This window comes from Orbicella franksi, chromosome 3 (genome assembly GCF_964199315.1).
Source record: "Orbicella franksi chromosome 3, jaOrbFran1.1, whole genome shotgun sequence".
Lineage (NCBI taxonomy): Eukaryota > Metazoa > Cnidaria > Anthozoa > Scleractinia > Merulinidae > Orbicella > Orbicella franksi.
Window position 1 is genome coordinate 6,327,460 of NC_138147.1, and position 22,889 is coordinate 6,350,348.

Sequence of the window (22,889 nt, forward strand, 5' to 3'; positions counted from 1 at the left end):
GAGACATAAATCCCCTTGTAAGGTAGACCACCTCAAAGAAAAAGAAAAAAAAAAACACTAAACAAAACAGGAAACACTCGAAGCCTGACGAACTGACAGTGGTAACACATCCCACTTGTCAACAATCCTATAAAAAAGCTAAACTTAAAAGTATTGGTCCTAAATTATAAATTGCGAATTAACATAAAAGACCGCAATTATTTTTGAATTTTCGGATTCCCGATCGACTGGAAATTCTGTTTAGAGTTATGATGCATTACTGATGAAGGTGCCAGTATCCCACGTATATAATGGCGCTTTCCATGCATCCATAAGGTACCTGATAATTCAGTGAACTCGTTCTTACTGTCCCCCGATCCAGAACTGAGTTGTAGAATCTGGACTGGAAGTACAACGAAAGTTTGGATTAAAATTACCATAATTACCAAAGTTATCTTCGTTGTCGACCACATCACCTTTGTTTCCATTGAATTGGCAAACATTTCTGCTACTGTCCGTGTGCAGGGAAGCTCTACTTTTCTTATTCCACAGTGGCACAGTGCATGAGACACATTCGTAACCCCGAATGTTTATAATCTCGAATTGATAGCACTTGGCTGAGATCGGTACTGGAATGTTCATGATGTCGAAATTTGCCAGCGAAGTTCTCATGTAATCTCGGTACGCAGCACCGTCTGTGTCGTAGCGGCAAGTTGCTCGCCAGTGGGTTGACTGTTTTGCAAGCCATTGAAGATAAGTTGGACGGATTAAGTACGCCTTCCAGTTGAGCATCTCACCACTGACAGCATTTGAATCAGTGTAGTCCGAAAAGACAATACCCTGGAACGGAAAAAACAATCGAAATCGTGAGTAGGGACTGATGATTTTAAGATATTATTTCGCCGCTTGGAAGATCCTGTGCTTTCTCTATTCAAGCTTTCCTTGTGTTTTGACGTTACCATCTTCTTTTCTCCCCTCTTCACTTGTTTTAGGGGTGTCGAATGGTCCCATTCAATTTAAAAGTGCTCGCAAAATTGGGCCTTTGCTCGAATTGCTCGCAAAAATTAGATGAGTGCTCGCTTGGTCATGCTCGCAAAATTTTTGCAACTGCTCACATGCTCGGATTCTGAAGTCTGGTAGCATTTAGCTTCCTCTCGCGGATAGAAACTGGCTTTAGATCGCCTTGAGCGTCCATCCACTGACTCACATGAAGCTAAGTGACGTAATTTGGCATCAAACAAGGCATACTGGCTGTTAGCGTATAGCGAAGTAAGCGGCTGAGATTGGTTGAGCGGCAATAAGATCCTAACATGTTGCTTCTAACTTTGTGCCTATCATGTCCTGTTTTGGAAGTGTCAGCCAGATTACTTGGCACAAAACAACTTTTCCATCTAATTGAAAAGAGAGATTCCAGCTAGCGGAAAATTTGCGAAGTGCTCGCTGCTCGCCATCTGCATTTTCTGAAGTTCTCGCTGCTCGCAAGACAAATTTGATCACTGCTCGTGTTTGCAAAAATATACGCACTGCTCGCATGCTCGCAAATGCTCGCATGCTTGCAAATGCTCTCAAAGACCATTCGATACCCCTTGTTTTCTTACTCAGAATCCCGGGGTGAGGAAACTCCCTTATAGAAAGGACGGGGCGCTCATCGGAAATTTTGAAAAGAATGCCTAAAAGCGGCCGGGCCAGAAGCAAGATCCTCTTTTTGGGCGTGGCTTGAATTTTTTTCACCCCTATTACCGTGACAGAGTTACCGGAGTAAATGAGACAAATTAACTCAAAAATCAGTTGACTGTCAAATATCTCCTGTCTTATTTTTTTTTGGCCGTGACAGGTACCGCAAAAGTTCCCGCCGTGGACCTTTTGAGGCTGAACACCCTAAGAGACACCAAAGCTGCTTAATTTACGTTAAGTTAATTTTAAAAGTAGCTTATAAGGCAGAAGTGAGGAAGGCTATGACAAAGTACAGCACCACACTACTACACCACACACTACCAATTTCGTTATTGCAAGTTACCTTCATTAGGTCCTTGTTGGAAAAGCTAAATGACTGGATCAAATTCCAGGCGAACCCAGGCTCTGAATCAAAATCACAGAATACTTGGAAAGTTTCATTGTCGTCATCGATAATTTTGTACAATCCAGACACGCTGACCCCAGCTGCTTTGTAGCCTTGGCAACTCTTTCTCAGCTGAATCTCGCAGTGTCTTCCAACAAACTGTACCGGACAAGAACAATTGTACCGAACGCTGGTGGGCTCACAGATTTCATTGCAGGTTCCTTCATTTAGACACGGATTGTTCCTGCAGCAACCATTGGTGCACGTGACTTTATCAAGACATGACGCTTCGCTTCTGTGAATCTGATGAAGAAGGTCATATTCATCAGCTTTTAATATTGCGATTATTTCAAGGCTCTCTAGAACGCCAATTAGAGCTTTAGGATTGCATAAATTTAACCAAAAACTTTGCCTTTTTTGAGAGGAAGTTATGGGATTTTTCAGAAATTCACGAAATTTTTGCCAACAATGTATAGCTTTACTGCTAAAGATAATTTTCAATCCGTATTGCGCAGTCCCAGCACCCTCATGTTTATAAACATAAAAAAATCTCACTCGATGGAAAGCGAATCGATGTTCATTATTCGTTACGAACCACATACCTTACTTTTGAGACCTTTCAAATTATTTTCCAGCTGCTTCAGCTGCGAAGTTGTTTTGTCAAGTGATATCACGAGAAAGAACGAAACATAAACTGTTCGCGTCCAAAATGGCGGTTGACATGAAATTTTGAATTCAGCTCATGTAAGTAGTTGCAAAATGTTCACATTTTGTGATGTCATACATGCAACAAAACGAAAAACGTAAACAAACTTTCGAGAGTGTGCAGTACGGACTGGAAATCAGCTTTAAGTTTAAAAAAAGGGAGCTTAAGCAACGACGACGACGACGCCGAGAACGACGCCGAGAACGACGCCTGGTAAAAAATGAATTTATATTTTACAAGCGAAGATCGCGATTGTCTAGATCTGTTCGGTACGCCGATGGCTCTAAAAACGTGTTTAAGCTAAATATGCAACGACGGCGTTCAATTCCAAATCGAGATACGAAAAATTAGCCGTCGTCGTCCACGTTCCGTAGACGACTCAGAGCTTGGTCATTTCACGTTGTTGTCTTCAAGACGACGGCAAAGAAATGTACAAAGATTTATAACGCACGTGCACAGCTATTGTTTTGCTCATTAAGCCTTTTGTTTGGTGACGTTCTCGTTGCCGTCGTCGTCGTGGTTTGCTTAAGCTCCCTAAAACCGTAACCAGAACTTAACACGATAGTGGTATCTGTCGTCGAGTTATTTGGGTTTAAAGTAGTCTTCAGTGAACAACACGTGTTTACTTCCAGACGCCATCTTTAATGACCAACATCCATCTCGCACTTCACTAACTTGAACACTATCCCATGCAAGCTAACACAACATCTCCCCTGTACTGTTCAAAAGTATAAAATGTAGGGAAACGAACAGAGTGTGAGAAGACTGACAAAAGATCTATGGATCGCACTTGCTCCGGGATCCCACTTAATTTTGTAGTCTTCTGCACAGCTGCTACTTACTTTGGCTACATCTCAGGTTGTTGCTTTCCGTGGCAAGAACTTTTAATTTGCTTGAATCCACTGAGTGTAACGTAAGATGTCCCTTGACTCAAGTTTCTAATAAACGAAAGTTTCTCGAACATATTCTTTGCCACATTGTGCAGAGCAGGAGAACACAGTTTGGCTTGACTTGATTGTATTAATGCCTGTCTTTAAATGAGTTCTTGGCCTAGGCCTTTCCACCATAGGCAAGTCTGTTATTCTGCTCCGAAAATATTAACCACTTACAACTTCAGACATTTCTCACGACAAGATTTTGCATGGTAATACACATAGATAGGTGGTTACCATATGGTTAGTGGCTTTCACAAACTACTTACTGTTGGGTTTCCCATGTTTACGAAGTGTCGGCAAATTCTCTCCACACAATATTCGGTTGTCAAGAGATGATGTTGCCCAATAAAAAATATCAAAAAACGTCGCCTTTCAGTAATTTTTATTCACAGCATCTTTCACTACCTTGGTGATCCTCGAGCTTTGTTCTCGAAGAACTGCTCGATCACTTCCCGAGCATATTTTTGCGCCAAATAGAGGCTATTATTTATTTCTCCTCATAATGGTGCATTGGAAAACATTGTGAAAATACACACTCAATGTCAGATGTGTTTGCACTAAAGGCTCATAAAGGCCTATTTACACCACAGAAAATTCTCTGCGTCGTTTCCGCCGTAACGAGCCACAACTTCACCCACTGTTTGAAAATTCTTTGAAATTGCACTCGCCTGAACGGTCCGTACAATTTTAAGACAACTTCCAAATTGCCAAAGCAAACACAGGTGAAATTTTGGCTCAGCACTGATGAGGAAATGTCATTCACACAACAAAATGTATCCACGCCGAGCTACTAGTATTATTTTTGCCTACGCGCACCATTCACGGCACCGAGCCAAAAATTTTTTGGCGTCAATTGGCTTTTTTGATCTGAAAGAAAAGTGACAAAAGCAGAAAAGTTAAACAACAGATTAGGATTTATCATTACCTTCCTCCGAAGGATGTAATAACTTGACCCGTGAGACTGTTTGAGAGAACTTTTGTTGGTAAAGTGACTTCCTTCATTCAGCTCGCAGTATTTTTGTTCGGTGTTTTCCTTGTAGTTCAGAGACAAACATCGACAGTCCTGTATGCATTTCATGTAGCACTGAATTGGATTTAACGTGACAGAATTGTGAAATACATGGCCAACAAACTCTGAGTCTTGCACGGCATCCTGGTACACGTCGAGGGAAATCGTTTGACAGCTTCCTGTCAGGCAGTCTCCTTTAACTTGCAGAAACGCAATGAAAAACGAAAACAACTTTGGAAAAATCATGTTTTGGGAGCTATCAGTTGGACGCTTTTGATGAAATTCGACAGGTGATAGGGTGCCGAAAAATAATGTATGCAAACTGGTTTGGTCACTGAAAATGAAAGCCGATCGAGGAGCCCTGGGGTGTTTGGTTGGAAGAGAGTTGCAATGGCAAGGAGAGATATCCTACACAACTCGTCCAATATCTCCTAAACCGAAAAAAAATCAATCAAAGAATCCCTGTCTTTTCTTTAAGACGCCCTGCTTTCTTACTTTTCGTACTTGTACATTGTAGTCGTCCCACTTTTTTACACCTGTCCTACTTAACTTTTTGCAATTTGTAAACAAAAGGTAAATAGCTGCCGCACTTTGTAATAAATTAAGCTGTTGCACTTTGTAAAAACTGGCGTCAGACTTTGTAATAAACTTCTCTAGAGTAATTTTTTGGATACGTTGTGGACAAACCACGGACGTACCTTCTTCTAAGACGGGGGAGGGGTGAAGATGGCACTCGATCGAGAGCGGGGAAATATATCCTATTTGAAATCTACATGGGGCTAATTAAAGATTTCATTTGGAACATTTGAAGGCATGCGTGCGAATGAATTTCTGTTGAACATAAAATCGCTGCAAAAGATTTTGTATTCATTATCTATTCAGCTTGACTGTATAGTCAAATCTTTAAGGTTGGCATGGCTAAAACTACTATTTAAGTTTTCAAATGCAACATGACCGGACGTATTTTATTATCTCACATGTTAGAGCCCGTAGGAGGTCTGTTCTTTCTAAATTGTAATTATGATGTTTCTAATTATGCCACAAACTGTTGTTATACAAGTGAATATATGAGAGCTCATATAACTGCGATGATAATGCAATCATGTCTTCAGAACTTTTGTTATGGTGGTCTGAGTTCCGTGAAATTTTTTCGCTACAGAAAGTGATGGTAAAAATATTATTTGGAATAATAAAGAAATTCCGAATAGACAAAATGCTCTCATAAATGCTGACGACGTCTGACTCTTGCGCTCGACCTCGTTATATTAAAGATCTCTGCCGCGCTGTTGATCCCGAAATGCAGCCTTTTGAAGCGTTTGAGCCCTCTATGCGTGTAAAATGCAGTGATTTTCCTGCTTTCCTCGGCCAGCTCTAGCTGCATGTAGCCGTCGTTTATGTCTTTAAGTGGGAGAAATACTTGGCCCCATTGATTCCTGTCTCCAGCTCTCTTAAAGCGGGAATGGCATGTCTGATTCTTTTTATGTGCTTGTTGGCATCTGTCATGAGGCTTACCCTGATGTTTTCTCTGTCTTTCTTTGGGATAAGTACAAGGTTGTTACACCACTCCGTTGGTTTTTCCCCTACACCTTCAATGTTTATCCATTTCCACCCATTTATCGAACATTTCATCAAATTTGTCTTTGAGCCCTAGAGATATTCTTCTCTGTTTCTGCACAACGTATTTTGTGTCTTGATCCAAGTGTAGTTTCACCTCGACTCCTTTCAACTTTCCTAAGCCTGAGAACACATCGTTGAACTCCTCAACTAAGTCGACTGTCACTTGCCGACCTTCCCCCATAACTGGCAGAGGCGCGCTTGAGGTCAGGTCCAGGTCCTACGAGACCCATCCGTTCGGCAGCCCCTCGGCTTAGTAGTGCGGTGTCACCTTGACCTTTAACTACATAAACAGGTTCTGCTATCTCCTCACTCCTCGAGTGAGTGTCACTGTGAATTTTTCCAGCAGGGGTAGCGCTAATCTCCTCCGCAGCCGTTTTTTGGGATGTTACGCAACGCTCCCCCCCAAAAAAACGGCTGCGGAGGAGACTACTAGGGTAGCGCCGGCCCCTTCTCTTCTCCGGAGCAGCTTCTGATCGCTATACTATTGGGCTATAGGGGACAGTTCCCGGCCTCAAGAGTCCTCATGGGCCTGATGAGGATAAGTGAGTGATAGGGGACAGTTCGCTTGAAGCTTCCCATAGTGCTTTTCAGTAACCACCGTGACGTCAGCCTGCGTGTCCAGGTGTAGGCTGATGGGAATGTAGTTGATGTGAACACAGGCGTCCCGAGCTCACGTCTCGAGAAGAGCGAAAAATAAATTACTCTCCGACACGTACGTATTTTTTCATGAAAGCGTCACGTGCGCTTTGTGTGAGTCGCGGGCGAAAAGACCCCTAGTGGGTCTGTACTGACGCGGTGTTAAGTTACGCGAGGAGCCGTCGAGAATTTGAACGATTTATAACAAATTGTATGGGGAACGAAATACGGTCAATTTAGAACGCTAAATATTCCGAAATATGAACATTTTTCATGTAAGATTAATAAAACTTACTCATTTCTTGTGTGTCAGTCTGTTGTGATTTTTGGCTATCTCTGCCGCTTCGGGCCTTCTCTGCCATCACTGATATTCCCTGAGCGGTATTTCGTTTTCAATTGTTGCAGCACAAACGTAAGCATTAGCGCAAGCACAAGAAAAAGAAAAAAATTGATCCTTGTGCTTATGCCTGCGTCAAGGCCGTTTTCACGGTGAAATAAAAATTGTGTTTGCGCTTGTGCTTGCACTTGTGCTTCCGTCGCTAGTGAAAACCAGGCTTTTACAAGATAGAATCGTCAATCAAGATCTTCCATCACGCATCGTAATCAAATATTTACTGTCAATAGGAGGCAACGCCTATTTGATCAACGAAACAGGTTAGTCTGAATTTCAGTCGTCTCTTCCCTTTACCCCTTTGGGGTAAAGGGAAGAGACGACTGAAATTCAGACTACGAAGCAGGTATGCGGATACCATACACTGCTCGTGCATTCAAGATGGGGTCTTACTAATGAGCCAGTAATGAGAGTTTTTCTTAAATGTGTTTAGGCAACGATGCAAGTTCCTTCTGATAAATCCGAGGATAAAAGAAAGTATAGTAAAACTTTATCTAGCTGCTTAGCCTTGGCTATAATGCTGGTAACAAGACGAGTATTCCACTTGAGGTCCTTAGAGAGTTCCACTCCTACTAAATATTTATGGTGTTTATTCATGGTGCATTTCTCCTTTGTGCGGGACCTCCCCCGATTTCTTTTCATTGCACTTTGCACTTTGGGCCCCGTCCACACGACGCCGGAGCAATTTAAAAACGCAACAATCACCGGTCATCTTGGATTTTTGTTTGAGGAAAGCTCGGTCAGGCAAATCACGTGGTTCTCCTCAGTGACGCCATCGTTTTCGAAAAGATCCATTTTAAAATGTTTTCCGTCCACACGAAAACGCAAGGCTGGCGTTTTCAAATCCCTCCGGTTGGAGGAGCGTTTTCGAAAAGCTCCGTTTTCGTGACGGATTACTCTGGACCGTAGGCCTAACCGTAGAAATATTATAAAGCTGTAGGCGTTTTTAAATTTCTTCGGCGTAGTGTGAACGGAGCCTGGAACAAACCGCGATGACAATGGGCACCACCAAACAAAAGGTTTAATGAGCAAAACAATAGCTGTACAAGTGTGTTCAGTAAACCTTTATATATTTCATAGCCGTCCTCTGCAAAAATAATAACGCAAAATGATCGCGTTCTGCGTAGGCCGGAGAACGCGAACGACGAATCGAACTGCTAATATTTCGTATTTCCAATCGGAACTGAACGCTGTCATTACATATTTAGCCAGAGAGAGGTTTCAAGCCATAGGCCACCAGGACAAATCCCAAAAAATTGCAAAAATCGTAGGTAATAAAAATTCAGCGTCGCCGTCGTCATTGTTAAGCTTCCTTTTTGCATGTCGGCTGCGAAGGTCGATAGACTTGTTTAACTTGAGGTCTCTTATATAAGAGGCTGCTTTGTGCTTTGCTCATGCTTTATCCCAAGACCAATCGATCGCCGGCACATCAGAGTATCGTGTAAACACCGTAAACAATCACATAAATTGCAGCTGTTTGTCAAGGTTCTAAGTCAACGATAAAGTCAATTGTCAAACGTTTCGGGAAAGATTTCCGTATAACCCCATACATTTATTATGCATGCAGAATTATTAATTATGTATGCGCTCTATTGTTTTTGAAGACAATAGGAATTCCCGAGGGTATTGAATATATACATTGATAATTACTACTTACTGTATGAATAAAAGAGGATTTCATTGCGCGCTTTTGCGCGCTGTCTTTTCGCTGATTCTCTTCTTCCCCTAGCTCCATTCTTCTCTCTTCTTCTTCTCCATATTCGCCAGGCTCCTTGCGCATTTTTTTTCCTTTTTTTACCTTGTACCCCTGCAGGTCTCGAACCACTTACCTTTCGCATACCTCTTGCTTACCAGTCTCTCTTCCACACCACTACACTACGAGGTTCAGTTGAGAATTTGCACTCGAAAAATCATTTTTATTTTACTTCACTCGTTCACATTGCCAAAAATTTACGTTACAATTGAATTATTCCTCTGTTTAAAGCATGTTTCACGCTGCACGAAAACACGCATCGCATGTTTTTATCACTAGCTCCCTGGTGAATATAAAGGGGATGATTTATTTCTTTCTCCCTGTTGCCTCTACTCTCTTGTCATTTACAGTTCACCGTTTTTATAAGAATGTCTACTCTAAACTTTTTTAAATTGTGCAAAATTTTGGCGGATCACGATCAGTGCATACAGTGGTGCAAGGAACACAACCTGCTCGCGTCGTCAGTTATGTGTCCACGGGAAAATTGTAGCAATACATTGACGTGGACACGACGAGCTTCATCGCGAGATGGGTTCGAATGGCGGTGTTCGAGAAGAAAATGCAATGGCATGGCATCAATGCGCCAGAACTCATGGTTTTCTGGAAGCAGGCTGTCCATTGAAAAAGTATTAGCCCTAACGTACGCTTGGGCGCACAAATTTACTATTACTCAAGCAGTGCACGAGACCTCACTAGATGACGAAACCACGTCAACAGAAACGGTGATAGATTGGTATAGCTATTGCCGAGAGGCTTGTGCCGACAGAATCATGAATCATCATGCGGGGCAAATAGGCGGACCAGGTAAGACTGTGGAGATTGACGAGTCCAAGTTTGGCAAAACGAAGTACAACCGCGGTCGCTACATCGAAGGACAGTGGGTCTTTGGCGGCATCTGCCGCGAGACCAAGGCTTGCTTTCTTGTTCCGGTAGCACAAAGGGATAAAGACACACTCTTACTCATCATACGCGCCCACATATTGCCGGGGACACGCGTGATGAGCGACATGTGGAAAGCTTACGATTGCCTAAAAGACGAGGGCTATAGTCATCTCACAGTTAACCACAGCCTAAACTTCGCAGACCCAGACACAGGTGCGCACACCCAGCGCATTGAAAATACATGGTGGGGAGTCAAACGAAGTATGCCTCGTACAGGAACATCCAAAGATCTCTTTGAAAGCTACCTACAGGAATGGATGTGGCGTAAGCACTATGGAGATGATCCTTTTGGAAACATTATCAAGCATATCGCCGACTTGTACGAAGTGCGCAAAGATGCGTAAATTGTTCCTTGTAACACTGTATGCACTGTTCGTGATCTGATCGCCACTTCATGGAGGAAAGAAACAAAATACACAGCTTCATCGCATGGGTCTGAACTTGAGGAAGGAAATCAAGGGGAAAAAAACGCCGAGAGACGCGACAGGTAAGCTATAATTTTTATTTCACTTTGTTTACATTTACAAAATTAGTATAATAGTGGCTAACCCGCTCAACAGATTATCGCTAACCGCAAGCAGCCGGTTTTGCTTAGGCCTAAAGCAGTATTTTTAAGCTTTTTTAAACTAGCGAACAGGTCTAAATCGCTATTATTTTAAGCAGTTTTAAGCCTGCGTTCAGTTTAAAAATACGGTAAATGCGGCCCAAATTATGATATTTCGCATCTGATGTCCGTAATTTAGACCTAAAACTCGAGAAATTATTCTAAGTCTCAAAGAAATCGTTCCATTTTTGCGTATTTTAGATAGAAAACTGGAAAAAAACATCCAAAAGTATGCGACACTTAGAAAAAAAATGGTAAAATTTAGAGTTATTCAAATCAAATAAGTCTCAAAGGAGCGCTATTGTTTACTCTATTGTTTAGTTAAACAAAGAACTGTATGCATAATAAATGTATGGGGTTATACGGAAATCTTGCCACGTTTCGTTAAATACGAAGTTTTTCCCTCTTGCTGCAGTACCTTTTTATCTTTATACCCATAACTACTCGCCAATTGTTTGCATCTTCTTCTTCTTCAGTATAGCTGAAGGCTTTGAACATTTAAAGGCCATCGTCATCAATAACGTCCTTGAACATGGCGAGTTGATACTCGGGGCTTTCAAGCTCCAAACCAAGTAATTATGACAGTATTTCTCTTTCCATAGCTTCCAGTTCTCGGGGATCTCGCTCGTAATTGACCTCAAATCCTAATGTTGCGGAGACAATGATATCTGGTGGAATAACACTGTAGATTGCGATGCTTTCGGCAGCGAGGCACTGGAAGTTTTTTTCGCTAGTAGGCATTCGTAGGCGGTATACGTTGACGACGAAGTTGAACTACCCTTTCGCTGCAGCATGTGATATTAGATGGCAGAGAGAACCTTTCAACGAACCTCATCAATCAAAGCTTGATCCGGTTACTGTAACTCAAGATACAAAAGGTGAACGCGCATATTATATTAGTATATAGCATAAATTACATAGCCGCTACAGAACATAAGCGTGCAGAGAAAGAATGTTTTGCAAATTAACATATTGTAAGTAACCTGTGTCCGCCATGTGTCCGGTTTCGCCATGACATCAGTGCTTTCTCATTGGCTCACAGACAAGCCTTTTGTTCTTTCGCTATATGAGTGGGACACCACCCGGATGGTTGGGCGGCTAGTTAATTCCACCGCAATGTACATATCTCAGTTAAACTTCCTGGATGTATAATAAAGTATATGTCTTTAACCCCCCTACATATACCTACAAAACCTACATTTGATCAATCCCCCACATATACCTACACAGCCTGCATCTCATTAATCCCCCACATATACCTACACAGCCTACATCTCATTACTCCCCTACATATACCTACACAACCTACATCTCATTAATCCCCAACATATACCTACAGAGCCTACATCTCATTAATTCCCAACATATACCTACAGAACGTACATCTCATTAATCCCCCACATACATATACAACCTACATCTCATTAATCCCCACATATACCTATACAACCTACATCTCATTAATCCCCTACTTATACCTACACAGCCTGCATCTCATTAATCACTCACATATACCTACACAGCCTACATGTCATTAATCCCCTATATATAGTTAATTCCACCGCAATGTACATATCTCAGTTAAACTTCCTGGATGTATAATAAAGTATCTATATTTTTTAACCCCCCTACATATATCTACAAAACCTACACCTCATTAATCCCCCACATATACCTACACAGCCTGCATCTCATTAATCCCCCACATATACCTACACAGCCTACATCTCATTACTCCCCTACATATACCTACACAACCTACATCTCATTAATCCCCAACATATACCTACAGAGCCTACATCTCATTAATTCCCAACATATACCTACAGAACGTACATCTCATTAATCCCCCACATACATATACAACCTACATCTCATTAATCCCCACATATACCTATACAACCTACATCTCATTAATCCCCTACTTATACCTACACAGCCTGCATCTCATTAATCACTCACATATACCTACACAGCCTACATGTCATTAATCCCCTATATATAGTTAATTCCACCGCAATGTACATATCTCAGTTAAACTTCCTGGATGTATAATAAAGTATCTATATTTTTTAACCCCCCTACATATATCTACAAAACCTACACCTCATTAATCCCCCACATATACCTACACAGCCTACATCTCATTAATCCCCTACATATACCTACACAACCTACATCTCATTAATCCCCCACATATACCCACAGAACGTACATCTCATTAATCCCCCACAAATACCTACACAGCTTACATCTCATTACTCCCCTACATATACCTACACAACCTACATCTCATTAATCACCCACATATACCTACACAGCCTACATGTCATTAATCCCCTCTATATACCTACGCAGCAGTACATCTCATTAATCCCCTACATATACTTACACAGCCTACATGTCATTAATCCCCTACATTTACTACACAGCAACACATCTCACTAATCACCTACATATACCTACACAGCCTACATGTCATTAATCCCCTATATATACCTACGCAGCAGTACATCTCATTAATCCCCTACATATACTTACACAGCCTACATGTCATTAATCCCCTACATTTACTACACAGCAACACATCTCACTAATCACCTACATATACCTACACAGCCTACATGTCATTAATCCCTTACATATACCTACACAGCAATACATCTCATTAATCCCCCACATATACCCACAGAACGTACATCTCATTAATCCCCCACAAATACCTACACAGCTTACATCTCATTACTCCCCTACATATACCTACACAACCTACATCTCATTAATCACCCACATATACCTACACAGCCTACATGTCATTAATCCCCTATATATACCTACGCAGCAGTACATCTCATTAATCCCCTACATATACTTACACAGCCTACATGTCATTAATCCCCTACATTTACTACACAGCAACACATCTCACTAATCACCTACATATACCTACACAGCCTACATGTCATTAATCCCTTACATATACCTACACAGCAATACATCTCATTAATCCCCTACATATACCTACACAGGCTACATGTCATTAATAGGCCCTTAACTTTGCACGATCCGGTCACACGGTATAAAATCACACATGCTGGTGAGCAAGTTGCGCAGTGGGACCTCCAAAACAAAGGTTTTGGAAGTCCCACTGTACAACTTGCGCCCCAGCATGTGTGATTTTGTGCCATGTGACCGGATCGTGCAAAGGGCCTATCCCCCACATAAACCTAGACAGCCGGATGCCGGTTTAAAATGGAAAATCTAGGCCGCAGTAAATATCTATTCCAGCCAAACAGATTCGTGAATGCGGTGGTTCCTAGTCCTTTTAAGTTAAAATAAAATAATAATTTCCCATCTGGATCTAGATCTGCAAAAATTTAAGCGGCCATATTTTTGTATTTGGTCTATGCGGCTCGTTCGCCGCACTAAACTGTACACACAAGCAGCTGACAACTGTGTCAGTAATGTTTAATGTAATTCAACAAGAATCTTTGTCCACCTGATGTGCGTCATTTTCTGTCCCTCAGTTTTAATTAAAACTGAATGTCATTTTTCTTGCATCGAATGATTGTGTCACTCGCTTGAAACAACACAACAAGGGGAAATAGTTTTTCCTTCCTCTAATTAAAACGATGTTTTTTCTTTCTCCCTCTGCATATGATACCTTTTTGCTTTCAGAAAAAACGTCTATTTCTCTATTTTGTTGGAATACCTATCCCTCGCCTAAACATGATTTTCCACTGGTTTTGCATCAAGAAAATCAAAACAAAACAAGAAAGAAAGGGAAGTTAAGATCATACTGAGAAGATAAGAACCTTTATTTAAGTGTCAAGGTATTTAGCCCTAGCGGACAGTAAACAAGAATGAACCTGCAGTACTAAAATACTAAAGATGAATATTTACAATACTAAAATAATTAAAATTAAAATACTAAAATTATAAGAATTATTTACAACGAATCTATTCAGTTCAAAGTTTACAGTAATAACTAACCTGTATACACGTACATTGTAATACATATTTACGCCCTTATCACCTACACGCAAAGTAAATGGTAGGAGTTAACTTTTCCATATTTAAACTATTCCGGTTATGCCTTTAAATTATTTATAACGGCATACATAAAGGAAAATAGACAGAAACATCAGTAGCGAGAGATGCCGTCGAGTGACCTTGAACTGCAAAAAACGCCTAATATACGGAAACACGAATAGTCATGCGATCTACCAAAACGAAAACAATACTAACTGTGAATACCGAATATGTGAAATAGAACTACAACAAGAGTGCATTTCAAAACGCGGGAAAATACATAAGTACTAAAAACCGAACTAAAAAAAAGGTTTTCGTACCCCAACAGAAATGGCCAAATACCGATTGGACGCTCCAGCCCGTGTAAACCAGGAGACCCCAGGTGAAATCGGTCGCCAACTCATTTGTTATTTATGCCCTGGCATAGCTGAAAAGAAGCTCAACAACGTAAAAATGATACTTGTTCAAATAATTTTTTAAAGTGGAATGGGTTATAAGACCCTCAGGGGCGAGATGGGACTAAAAAGCATGCTGCTTTAAGCCCCTGCCGCTGAAGGACCTTTATCCTTCGCTGAATCTCGCAATGGTTTCAACGTAATATCATGGCTGAAAGATTAATCCTAATTTATGCGCTAGATTTCATTTATAATTTTACGTGCTAAATTACAGAGCCACGTTTGCAATGGCAACGTTTGGCGCGACGTTTTTATAACTATCGGCGTATAAACAAACAATGACATAACGTGATGTATCAAGCTAGAGACGCGATAAATGAAGTTATAAAGCCCAGTGCCACTGTTGTGAGACAGGAGCCCGTGACTGTAAGAAATAATGCAAAACGCAACAGTAAGAGAATACTTAAGGAGATGTGACTGTTGAAAACATTCATGATGTCATCCTAGTCCGAAACTAACGCCAGGGAGACGTTACCACGTAGAAAGTACCGCTTCTATATGATCCCAAGGCTAACTTAGCTAATAAGTTAGTACTGGACACGTCATCTGTCTAACAAATGATAAAATCAGCTAAAATCCTTGTGAAACTTGTACTACTTGCGTAAAAACGGGACGTACAAGTTAATTATCAATTCGTACAAGTTAATTATTACTATCACACTTGTAACACAATTTGCGTCACTTACGCAGACTTCAAAAGATGAAATGCAAACATATATAATAAATTTCTGTTGTTCAGACGTTCTGTTCCTTAAAACTCAGAGAAATAATCAAATACAAGTTTTTCTTTTTCCGTTTCTCCTTTGCATAAGCCCTTTCTTACTATCCAGACGTATTTTAAGTTTAAGCTACTCACTCGGTGAAGAATTCGTTTCATCTCTACGCCGAACATGATAACTTGAACTTCGCTGCGACATGCGAAAACCTTATACATTGGTCAGCGGATTAAAAAAATGTCTAACAGCAAGGGAAGGAGCAAGGGAAGAATTGAGTGAATCTCCCATCCATACCCAAACTCGGATTTTCCAAGTTAAAAAACGACTACCTTGCAGGTTTCCAGTAACAAATTACCAAGTGTGCAAATTACGCTCATGCAAATAGCTTTCATTCAAGGTTATTATGACTCCGCCGGACAACTTGCAAAGAAAGTGAAAAGGGGAACGCGAGTTACGGCCGCGTAACATTCGACACGAAAAGGTATTTGACACCGTCATTCAATTAAACTGCGGCTTAACTTAATCATACCGTGTTCATTTATTGACGAATGAAGGAAAAAAAACTTCTCTACTCTGCGGTAGTGAAGTCAGTCATTTGCTCCCAAACCAAAACTGAGTGGTTGCCTCTGAGCTTGAAGTACAACGGAATTTCGAATTTACAACTTGGTAAAATCCAAAATTGTCTTCGTTTCCTACGACATCACCACTCTGATTTCCGTCGAAATCGCAACCATGGGGATATGAACTGTCGATATGCAGAGGATAATCACCTTTTAGATACCAGGTTGCTGCCGTACACTTCACACATTCATTACCCCGAATGTTGACAAGCTCGTACTTTTGGCAGCTGCTTGCCACCGTGGGCGTGACTCTGACGATGTCGAAGTCTTCAAATGAGGCTCGCGCGTAATCCGTATATACCGTGCCGTCTGTGTTGAATCGGCAAGTAGCTCGCCAATGAGTCGAGTGATCTCTGAGCCAAACAAGGTAATCCCTTCTTATCAGGTACGCCTGCCAGTTTGGGGAATCGCTGCTGACCGCACTTGAATCCAGGTAATTGTAAAAGACAACGTCACTCTGAAAGAAAAGAAAGACCACAAAATAGAAATTAAAATAATGGATTTTTCCAAATTTTCATAATGCGCATCGTTTTAAGACAGCTAACCCCTCTGCTAAAAAAAAAAATCCCGATCATTTTAATCACATTTTACTTAAATGTTCGTCTTTTTCAAGCTTCCTTTTGTCTTTTTTCTTTAAGCAAACTTGACGTGAGCTCGGCATGCAGTTATTATAATCACTCAAACGGCACGTTTCAGTCAACATCTCCAAATAAGTTCAAACTCAAAATTAAATAGTTGCTAACCCTGGAGAAAATGAAATAGCATAATATAATTGTCACTACGATAATTATCTCGAATAGAACACTTATTCGTACCAGTCCCTTACTAAGCGAGTACAAATAAGAGCGCTCTGCGTCTCATTTCAGCCCAGTTCGGGTAAGATTCCTTCGCTTCGTAATTAACCTCACGTGTTGTACCCTATGCCGGATTATAAAGTTCTCGTCCATGCTGCTTGCACAGGAGTTTCCTGATTCCCTCAACTGAACTAAACGCGTACAGCAGGTCCAGTTTATGAATACCCAAGTCCGGCACCCTTACTTGTACAGCAGAACTTTGTCTTGTGGTTTGTTTCTTTTAGTCTTACAAGCTTGTTTTTGCGCGGGTGGTGTCCTTATTCCGTTGCCTGGCTTTTACTCATGTTTTCCCAGCTTCCCGTACGCCCTTTTAGTATTTCACGGTTTTACTGTGAAGTTGCACGCAGAACTGTTTATTATTTTATGCGTGCTTTGCCTCGCAAAAGCCGGGTTTGTGCAGTGCCTTTCCCCGGCCTCGACTCCCTTCAAGTTTGCAGATTTTGTTATATTCAGGTATGTTTTTGTATGCATGCGTGCTTTGCCATACGAACAACGGGTTTGTGCAATGCTTTTCCCTTGACTTCCTTTAGTTTGCACGCTTTGTTATATTCAGTAATGTTCTTGTGTGCGTGCTTTGAGTCACAAACATTGGGTTTGTGCAGTGCCTTTATTTCCGTCGGTTCCCTTCAAGTTTGCACGTTTTGTTATATTTAGTCAGTGTTCTTGTATGCGTGCTTTGCCTCACAAACATCGGATTTGTGTAGTGCCTTTCCGTCGGTTCCCTTCAGTTTTGCACGCTTTGTTATATTCAGTAATGTTCTTGTACGCGTGCTTTGCCTCACAAACATCAGGTTTGTGTACTGCTTTTCCCTCGGCTCCCTTTAGTTTGCACGCCTTGTTATATTCAGCAAAGTTCTTGTATGTGTGATTTGCCTCAGAAACATCTGGTTATTGCAGTGCTATTCCCTCGGCTCTCTTCAGTTTGCACGCTTTGTTATATTCAGGGATGTGTTTGTAACGGTGCTTTTCATGTTTTGTGCTATTTGCGACAGTCCCTTTCACGCTCGCTCAATAAGGGATAGAGAAATGCGACCGCGCTTGGATGAGTTGGAAGTGTAAAAGGATAAGGAAAGGGAGGAGGGGGTAGAGAAGCGCGGTAGCGTGGAGAAGCATAGCGAGAAAGAGAGACAACATGTTGCGGCAGCTAACAGCCATAAGATTCTTATGCGAACTGGGCTGAAATGAAATGCACAGCTCTTATTTATACTCGCTTAGTAAGGAACTGGTACTAATAGTATTCTATCTCCGAGAAAGTCTATCGTTTGTCGTAATCAAAGACTGCTGTGAGCCAACTCGAAAATGATGCGTAACCCTTTAACGTCAGTACCAGACAAATTTCTTGTTCATTCATGTGCTACGAGCTAATGGGTGAAACATTTTTAAGATTTCTTTTAACGGAATTTCTCGGATGGTACCTGTGCCTACAGTAACGTTTTTTTTACACAGACACCCTCTAGTTTCAAGTTATAAGTCACGCGGAAGATTCTCTTCTAATTTATTTAGGATATTTACCTGAAAAAGGTGCTTGTTGGACAAACTAAACGACTCGATCAAATTCCACGAGAACCCACGCTCCGAATTAAAATCACAGAACACTTGAAGGGTTTGATTGGTATTGTCGATAATTTTGTATAATCCAGACTTGTCTACTCCAGCTGCTTTGTAGTCTTGACAGCTTCTCAGCTGAATCTCGCAGTGTTTTCCAATAAACGGTTCCGGACAAGAACAGTTGTACCGAACGCTGGTAGGCTCACAGATTTCATTGCAGGCTCCTCCATTCAGACACGGATTTTTCCTGCAGCAGCCATTGATGCAAGTTTCGCCCCCAACACAGGACGCGATGCCGTCGCGTTTCTAAAGAAGAAAAACGTCCATAAAATTTTGCTTCCTAACAAACTTTTAGACCAAACTACCTCCAATCGAGATCAATTTTAGATTTATACCTTTTTCATAAACATTGCTTCTTTTTTTATTATTTTTCTTATTGGTTTTGTGCTGTTGACTTGCATCTTGCTATTTTCGAGCGCAAAAGGATCGAGGATTTTAGAAAAATGATGAATGAAGCATTTTGCATGGGGACACTTAATTAAATTGTTAACACTCGGCTATAAATAATCCAGTCGAGTCACCATAGCTTTGATATTCAAGCTACACGCACGAATGATTACAAAAAATATTTAAAGACACATCTTTTTAGAACTGCTTATGAACTCTTAATTTTTTTTAGCTTTATTTCAATATTTAAAAATTTTCAATGGATCTTGGTCTAAGTTTTAGTTGACACATTTCCATGTCATAAATAAGTAACTACAGCGTCAGATTCTCACTCACACGCATTAAAGCCTAGGATTCTCTGTAGTGCTTTGTCCTCTGTAGTGCTTCATTCTCACAAAATATTTAAAATAATACATTTTAACGCATATCTTTTTAAAACTGCTCATGAAATCTTATATTTCGAGGAATCTTAGCTTTATCACCTTGGTGCTTCGTTTTAGTTACTGAATAAGTCCCATGTCAAAAATACAGCATTCGATTTTAGCGCACACGCCGATTATAGCCAAAAATTCTCTGCAGCGCTTCACAAATTACACGAATGATGAAAAAGAATAGATTTTAAGACATATCTTTATAGAGTTACTCATGAAATCTTATTTTTTTCGATCACGGATCTTAGCTTTATTTGCCCACTTTAATATTTTATAATTTTTAATGAATCTTTGTTTAGGTTTTAGTCAATACAGTTCCATCTCAGAAATAACTTAATTAAATACAGCGTCAGATTGTAGTTCAATGATCTCCAGTCAAACTGTATTTGGTCATTTCACGCATTTGTTGATTTTTCTTGCAGATAGACAACCACTTCATCAGATAGACAACCACTTCATCAGACGCAAGTTTTTTTTCATGCCTTATATTCTCTAGCTTCTCATTGTTTACCCGACTTCTTTTGCACACGCAGCTGGGGAATCCGGCCGAGAAACCCACGATGGTTGATATGGAAGTCATGTATGAGATCATGGGTAGCATTTCATTTTAAAGAACTTCAGTGTACGGGAAGTCGCTTTTTCCATGCTTATTATACTGTTCAGAAATACTAATTATTACCTCAGAAATAAGGCTCATGTGAGGAATTAACTGAAAAAAGCATTCCAGTAAGTATGCTCAATAATTGAAAATCGTAAGATTGGCGTTAACCGCAAAGGTTTCAAACAACCGATATAAACTACCAGTAAAAACGGAGGGCATTCACTCAGGGATCTAAAACGTTGGTTGCATGATTAATTGTTTGCATTTCTAGACTTTTAAATAGAAAGACCGTTTTAAAAAATGTCATATACGTTATTGGAAATTGTTATAACAAAGAAAATTCATTAGCCGTGACATAGGCGCCCCACACTAAGCTTACAGTTTGAAACTGTTAAAATTAATTGATCCAATATCGATAACTCATCTTTAGAAAGATTACCTTTTGAAGTTCTTGCAGTTGGAAACAACACCCACCCAAAAAAATTGTCCAATTTTCTAGTTGATAGCAAATGATAATGAACTTATCCGAGATACTTGTTTTACCTCCACACTACCCTGAACGTGTAGGCACAATATGTATATATATATATCTAAATAACATTCGTGTATCTCTTAATCGGTTCAGATTTGAAAATATCAAATAGCGAGGGAATAAGATGTTTTTAGTTTGATACATGTACACAGCAAGGACCTTTACATTACCTCCGAGCCGTAATCCCTCCGTAGGATGTAATAACGGGATCCAGGAGAGTGTTTGAGGGAGCTCTTGTTGGTTAAGTGACTTCCTTCATTCAACTCGCAGTATTTTTGGTCGTTGTTTTCCTTGTAGTTCAGAGACAAACAGCGACAGCCCTGCATGCACTTCATGTAGCACTGAATTGGGTTTAACGTGACAGAATTGTGAAATACATGGCCAACTAACTCTGAGTCTTGTACGGCATCTTGGTACACGTCGAGGGAAATCTTTTGACAATTACCTCCTGAACAGTCTCCCTTGACCTCCAAAATTGTAGCGAGAAATAAAAACACAATCGCACAAATCATGTTTCGTTTTGCTCGATGGATCAGGCCTGGCGTTATCGCTTAAGATTTAACGACATTCCTAGTTAGAGAACGGATTTTAAAGATCGCTTATGATATAAATCAGCGACGAAAAAAAACTGATCTGTTTCTGATGCCGAACACCAGAATACGATTGACATTAAGATTAAATAAATATGCTTTTTCCTTACCAAATTAAACCCACCTGTCGCTGGTTGGGTGTCAGCACGAATGAAATGGTGCCTCTGCAGACACATGACTTATTGACCTTCAGAAAGTTTATAACTGACTGGAGGGGGGAATTTTAATCGAAATATTTGTCAACAACAAACCAGACATCAATACAACTTGCAGCGAGAGTTTTATTTCGTTTCAAACTTCCTTCGTGAAACTTTGTTATGATCTGTAGATGCTTTAATCGAACGGTTTTATTTAGAAATTACGTGGCGGCTATTTTACAAGAACTATAAAATTTCTCACTCGCTCGGCTCGATGGCTAATTAACATTTGAATTAAGAGTACGTGCGTACAGACGCATAGATGGCACCATCGCGTGCAGAGCTCGAAAATGTCGCCAAACTTTTTACAGCGTGTCAGTAGTGTTGTCAGTTTCCTCAGTAGCGTTGTCAGTTTTCTCCAGCGAGCGAAAGATCTAAATTAAAGAGAACTTCATCAAAATCCTTCAAGATATCTCTAAATTCACACTGGATTCAACTGTGAGGTTCAAAACAGGTGTTACTCAAAGGTTATCGTGAAACTCGATAAATGGAAACTGATTAATTTGCCGTCTTCAAAGAAAGCTTACTCAGTGATTTAATGCAAGTGGTCGGAGATCGACAATACTTCAGCATGTTTGAGGAATGTTCGAATAGAATGAATATTAAGAAGTTCTGTTTCTGCATTTTAGTTTTGAGTTATTGCACGTAGTTTGAAGTTTGTGACGGCGCGAGTTTCGGAATCAGTTTAGCTAAAAAAACTCCAGTTTCTTTCGCACCTTTACCAAGCATTTCCTTTTGTCAGAAGTCTAAGCTTGATCGTTTGGGTCTTCTGTTGTCATAAGCAAACTTTGGGTCGTATTATTGTTTGTTCTATACTAAAACAACCATAACCTTAGTGTCTGTGTTAAGTGTCAGATATCCTAATATGCAATATCTCCTGACGCAAACACATAAGCCTAGGTTTGGGTGTCAAGTTTGATTCGTGATAAAAATAGAAGTCCCGTCCAAATCCGGCTTGTATAATGATCTCAGAGGAACAACTATGCAACTGTTATGTCATTTTACGACTGTTAAACTGAGGACCATATTAATGTTTGGTTTCTAAATTACATTTCAGGCGAGCAATTCATGCTTAAGGCCGAACAGCAATGTTTTAATTGGTCTCTATGATCCTATTTACTAATTCGTTCACTAGTGTAGAGTCTAAATGATTGTTAAAAGTGGAATATAGCATCTGTACCTATGGGAGAATCTTTGTTTACAATATTTGCCTCATTAGCATGAGCGATACAGTT

General features: G+C 40.4%; 2 protein-coding genes across 2 annotated transcripts; both read right to left on the minus strand.

Moving 5' to 3' along the window:
• Window positions 1-342: 342 nt before the first annotated feature.
• On the minus strand, window positions 343-5,049 carry LOC145482982 (uncharacterized). Its single transcript, XM_081461608.1, has 3 exons — window positions 4,605-5,049; window positions 1,997-2,341; window positions 343-819 (listed from the first exon to the last, which is right to left on the minus strand). The coding sequence occupies exons 1-3, from the start codon at window positions 4,932-4,934 to the stop codon at window positions 343-345; spliced, it is 1,152 nt and encodes a 383-aa protein (XP_081317734.1). The 5' UTR covers window positions 4,935-5,049.
• An 11,124-nt stretch (window positions 5,050-16,173) lies between these two features.
• Window positions 16,174-21,721, minus strand: LOC145480929 (uncharacterized). The gene is made up of 3 exons (XM_081459272.1): window positions 21,038-21,721; window positions 18,821-19,162; window positions 16,174-16,911 (listed from the first exon to the last, which is right to left on the minus strand). Exons 1-3 carry the CDS (start codon window positions 21,377-21,379, stop codon window positions 16,426-16,428), a joined length of 1,170 nt encoding a protein of 389 aa, XP_081315398.1. The 5' UTR covers window positions 21,380-21,721; the 3' UTR covers window positions 16,174-16,425.
• Between the last annotated feature and the right edge of the window lie 1,168 nt (window positions 21,722-22,889).

Excerpts from the sequence above, each read along its gene's own strand:
- LOC145480929 (XM_081459272.1), bottom strand. The coding sequence starts at position 21,379 with ATGATTTGTGCGATTGTGTTTTTATTTCTCGCTACAATTTTGGAGGTC. Across the intron at positions 19,163-21,037 it reads GGAGGGATTACGGCTCGGAG|AAACGCGACGGCATCGCGTC; the intron begins GTAATGTAAAGG and ends TTTCTTCTTTAG. Across the intron at positions 16,912-18,820 it reads CCAACAAGCACCTTTTTCAG|AGTGACGTTGTCTTTTACAA; the intron begins GTAAATATCCTA and ends CTTTTCTTTCAG.
- LOC145482982 (XM_081461608.1), bottom strand. The coding sequence starts at position 4,934 with ATGATTTTTCCAAAGTTGTTTTCGTTTTTCATTGCGTTTCTGCAAGTT. Across the intron at positions 2,342-4,604 it reads ATTACATCCTTCGGAGGAAG|ATTCACAGAAGCGAAGCGTC; the intron begins GTAATGATAAAT and ends CTTCTTCATCAG. Across the intron at positions 820-1,996 it reads CCAACAAGGACCTAATGAAG|GGTATTGTCTTTTCGGACTA; the intron begins GTAACTTGCAAT and ends TTTCCGTTCCAG.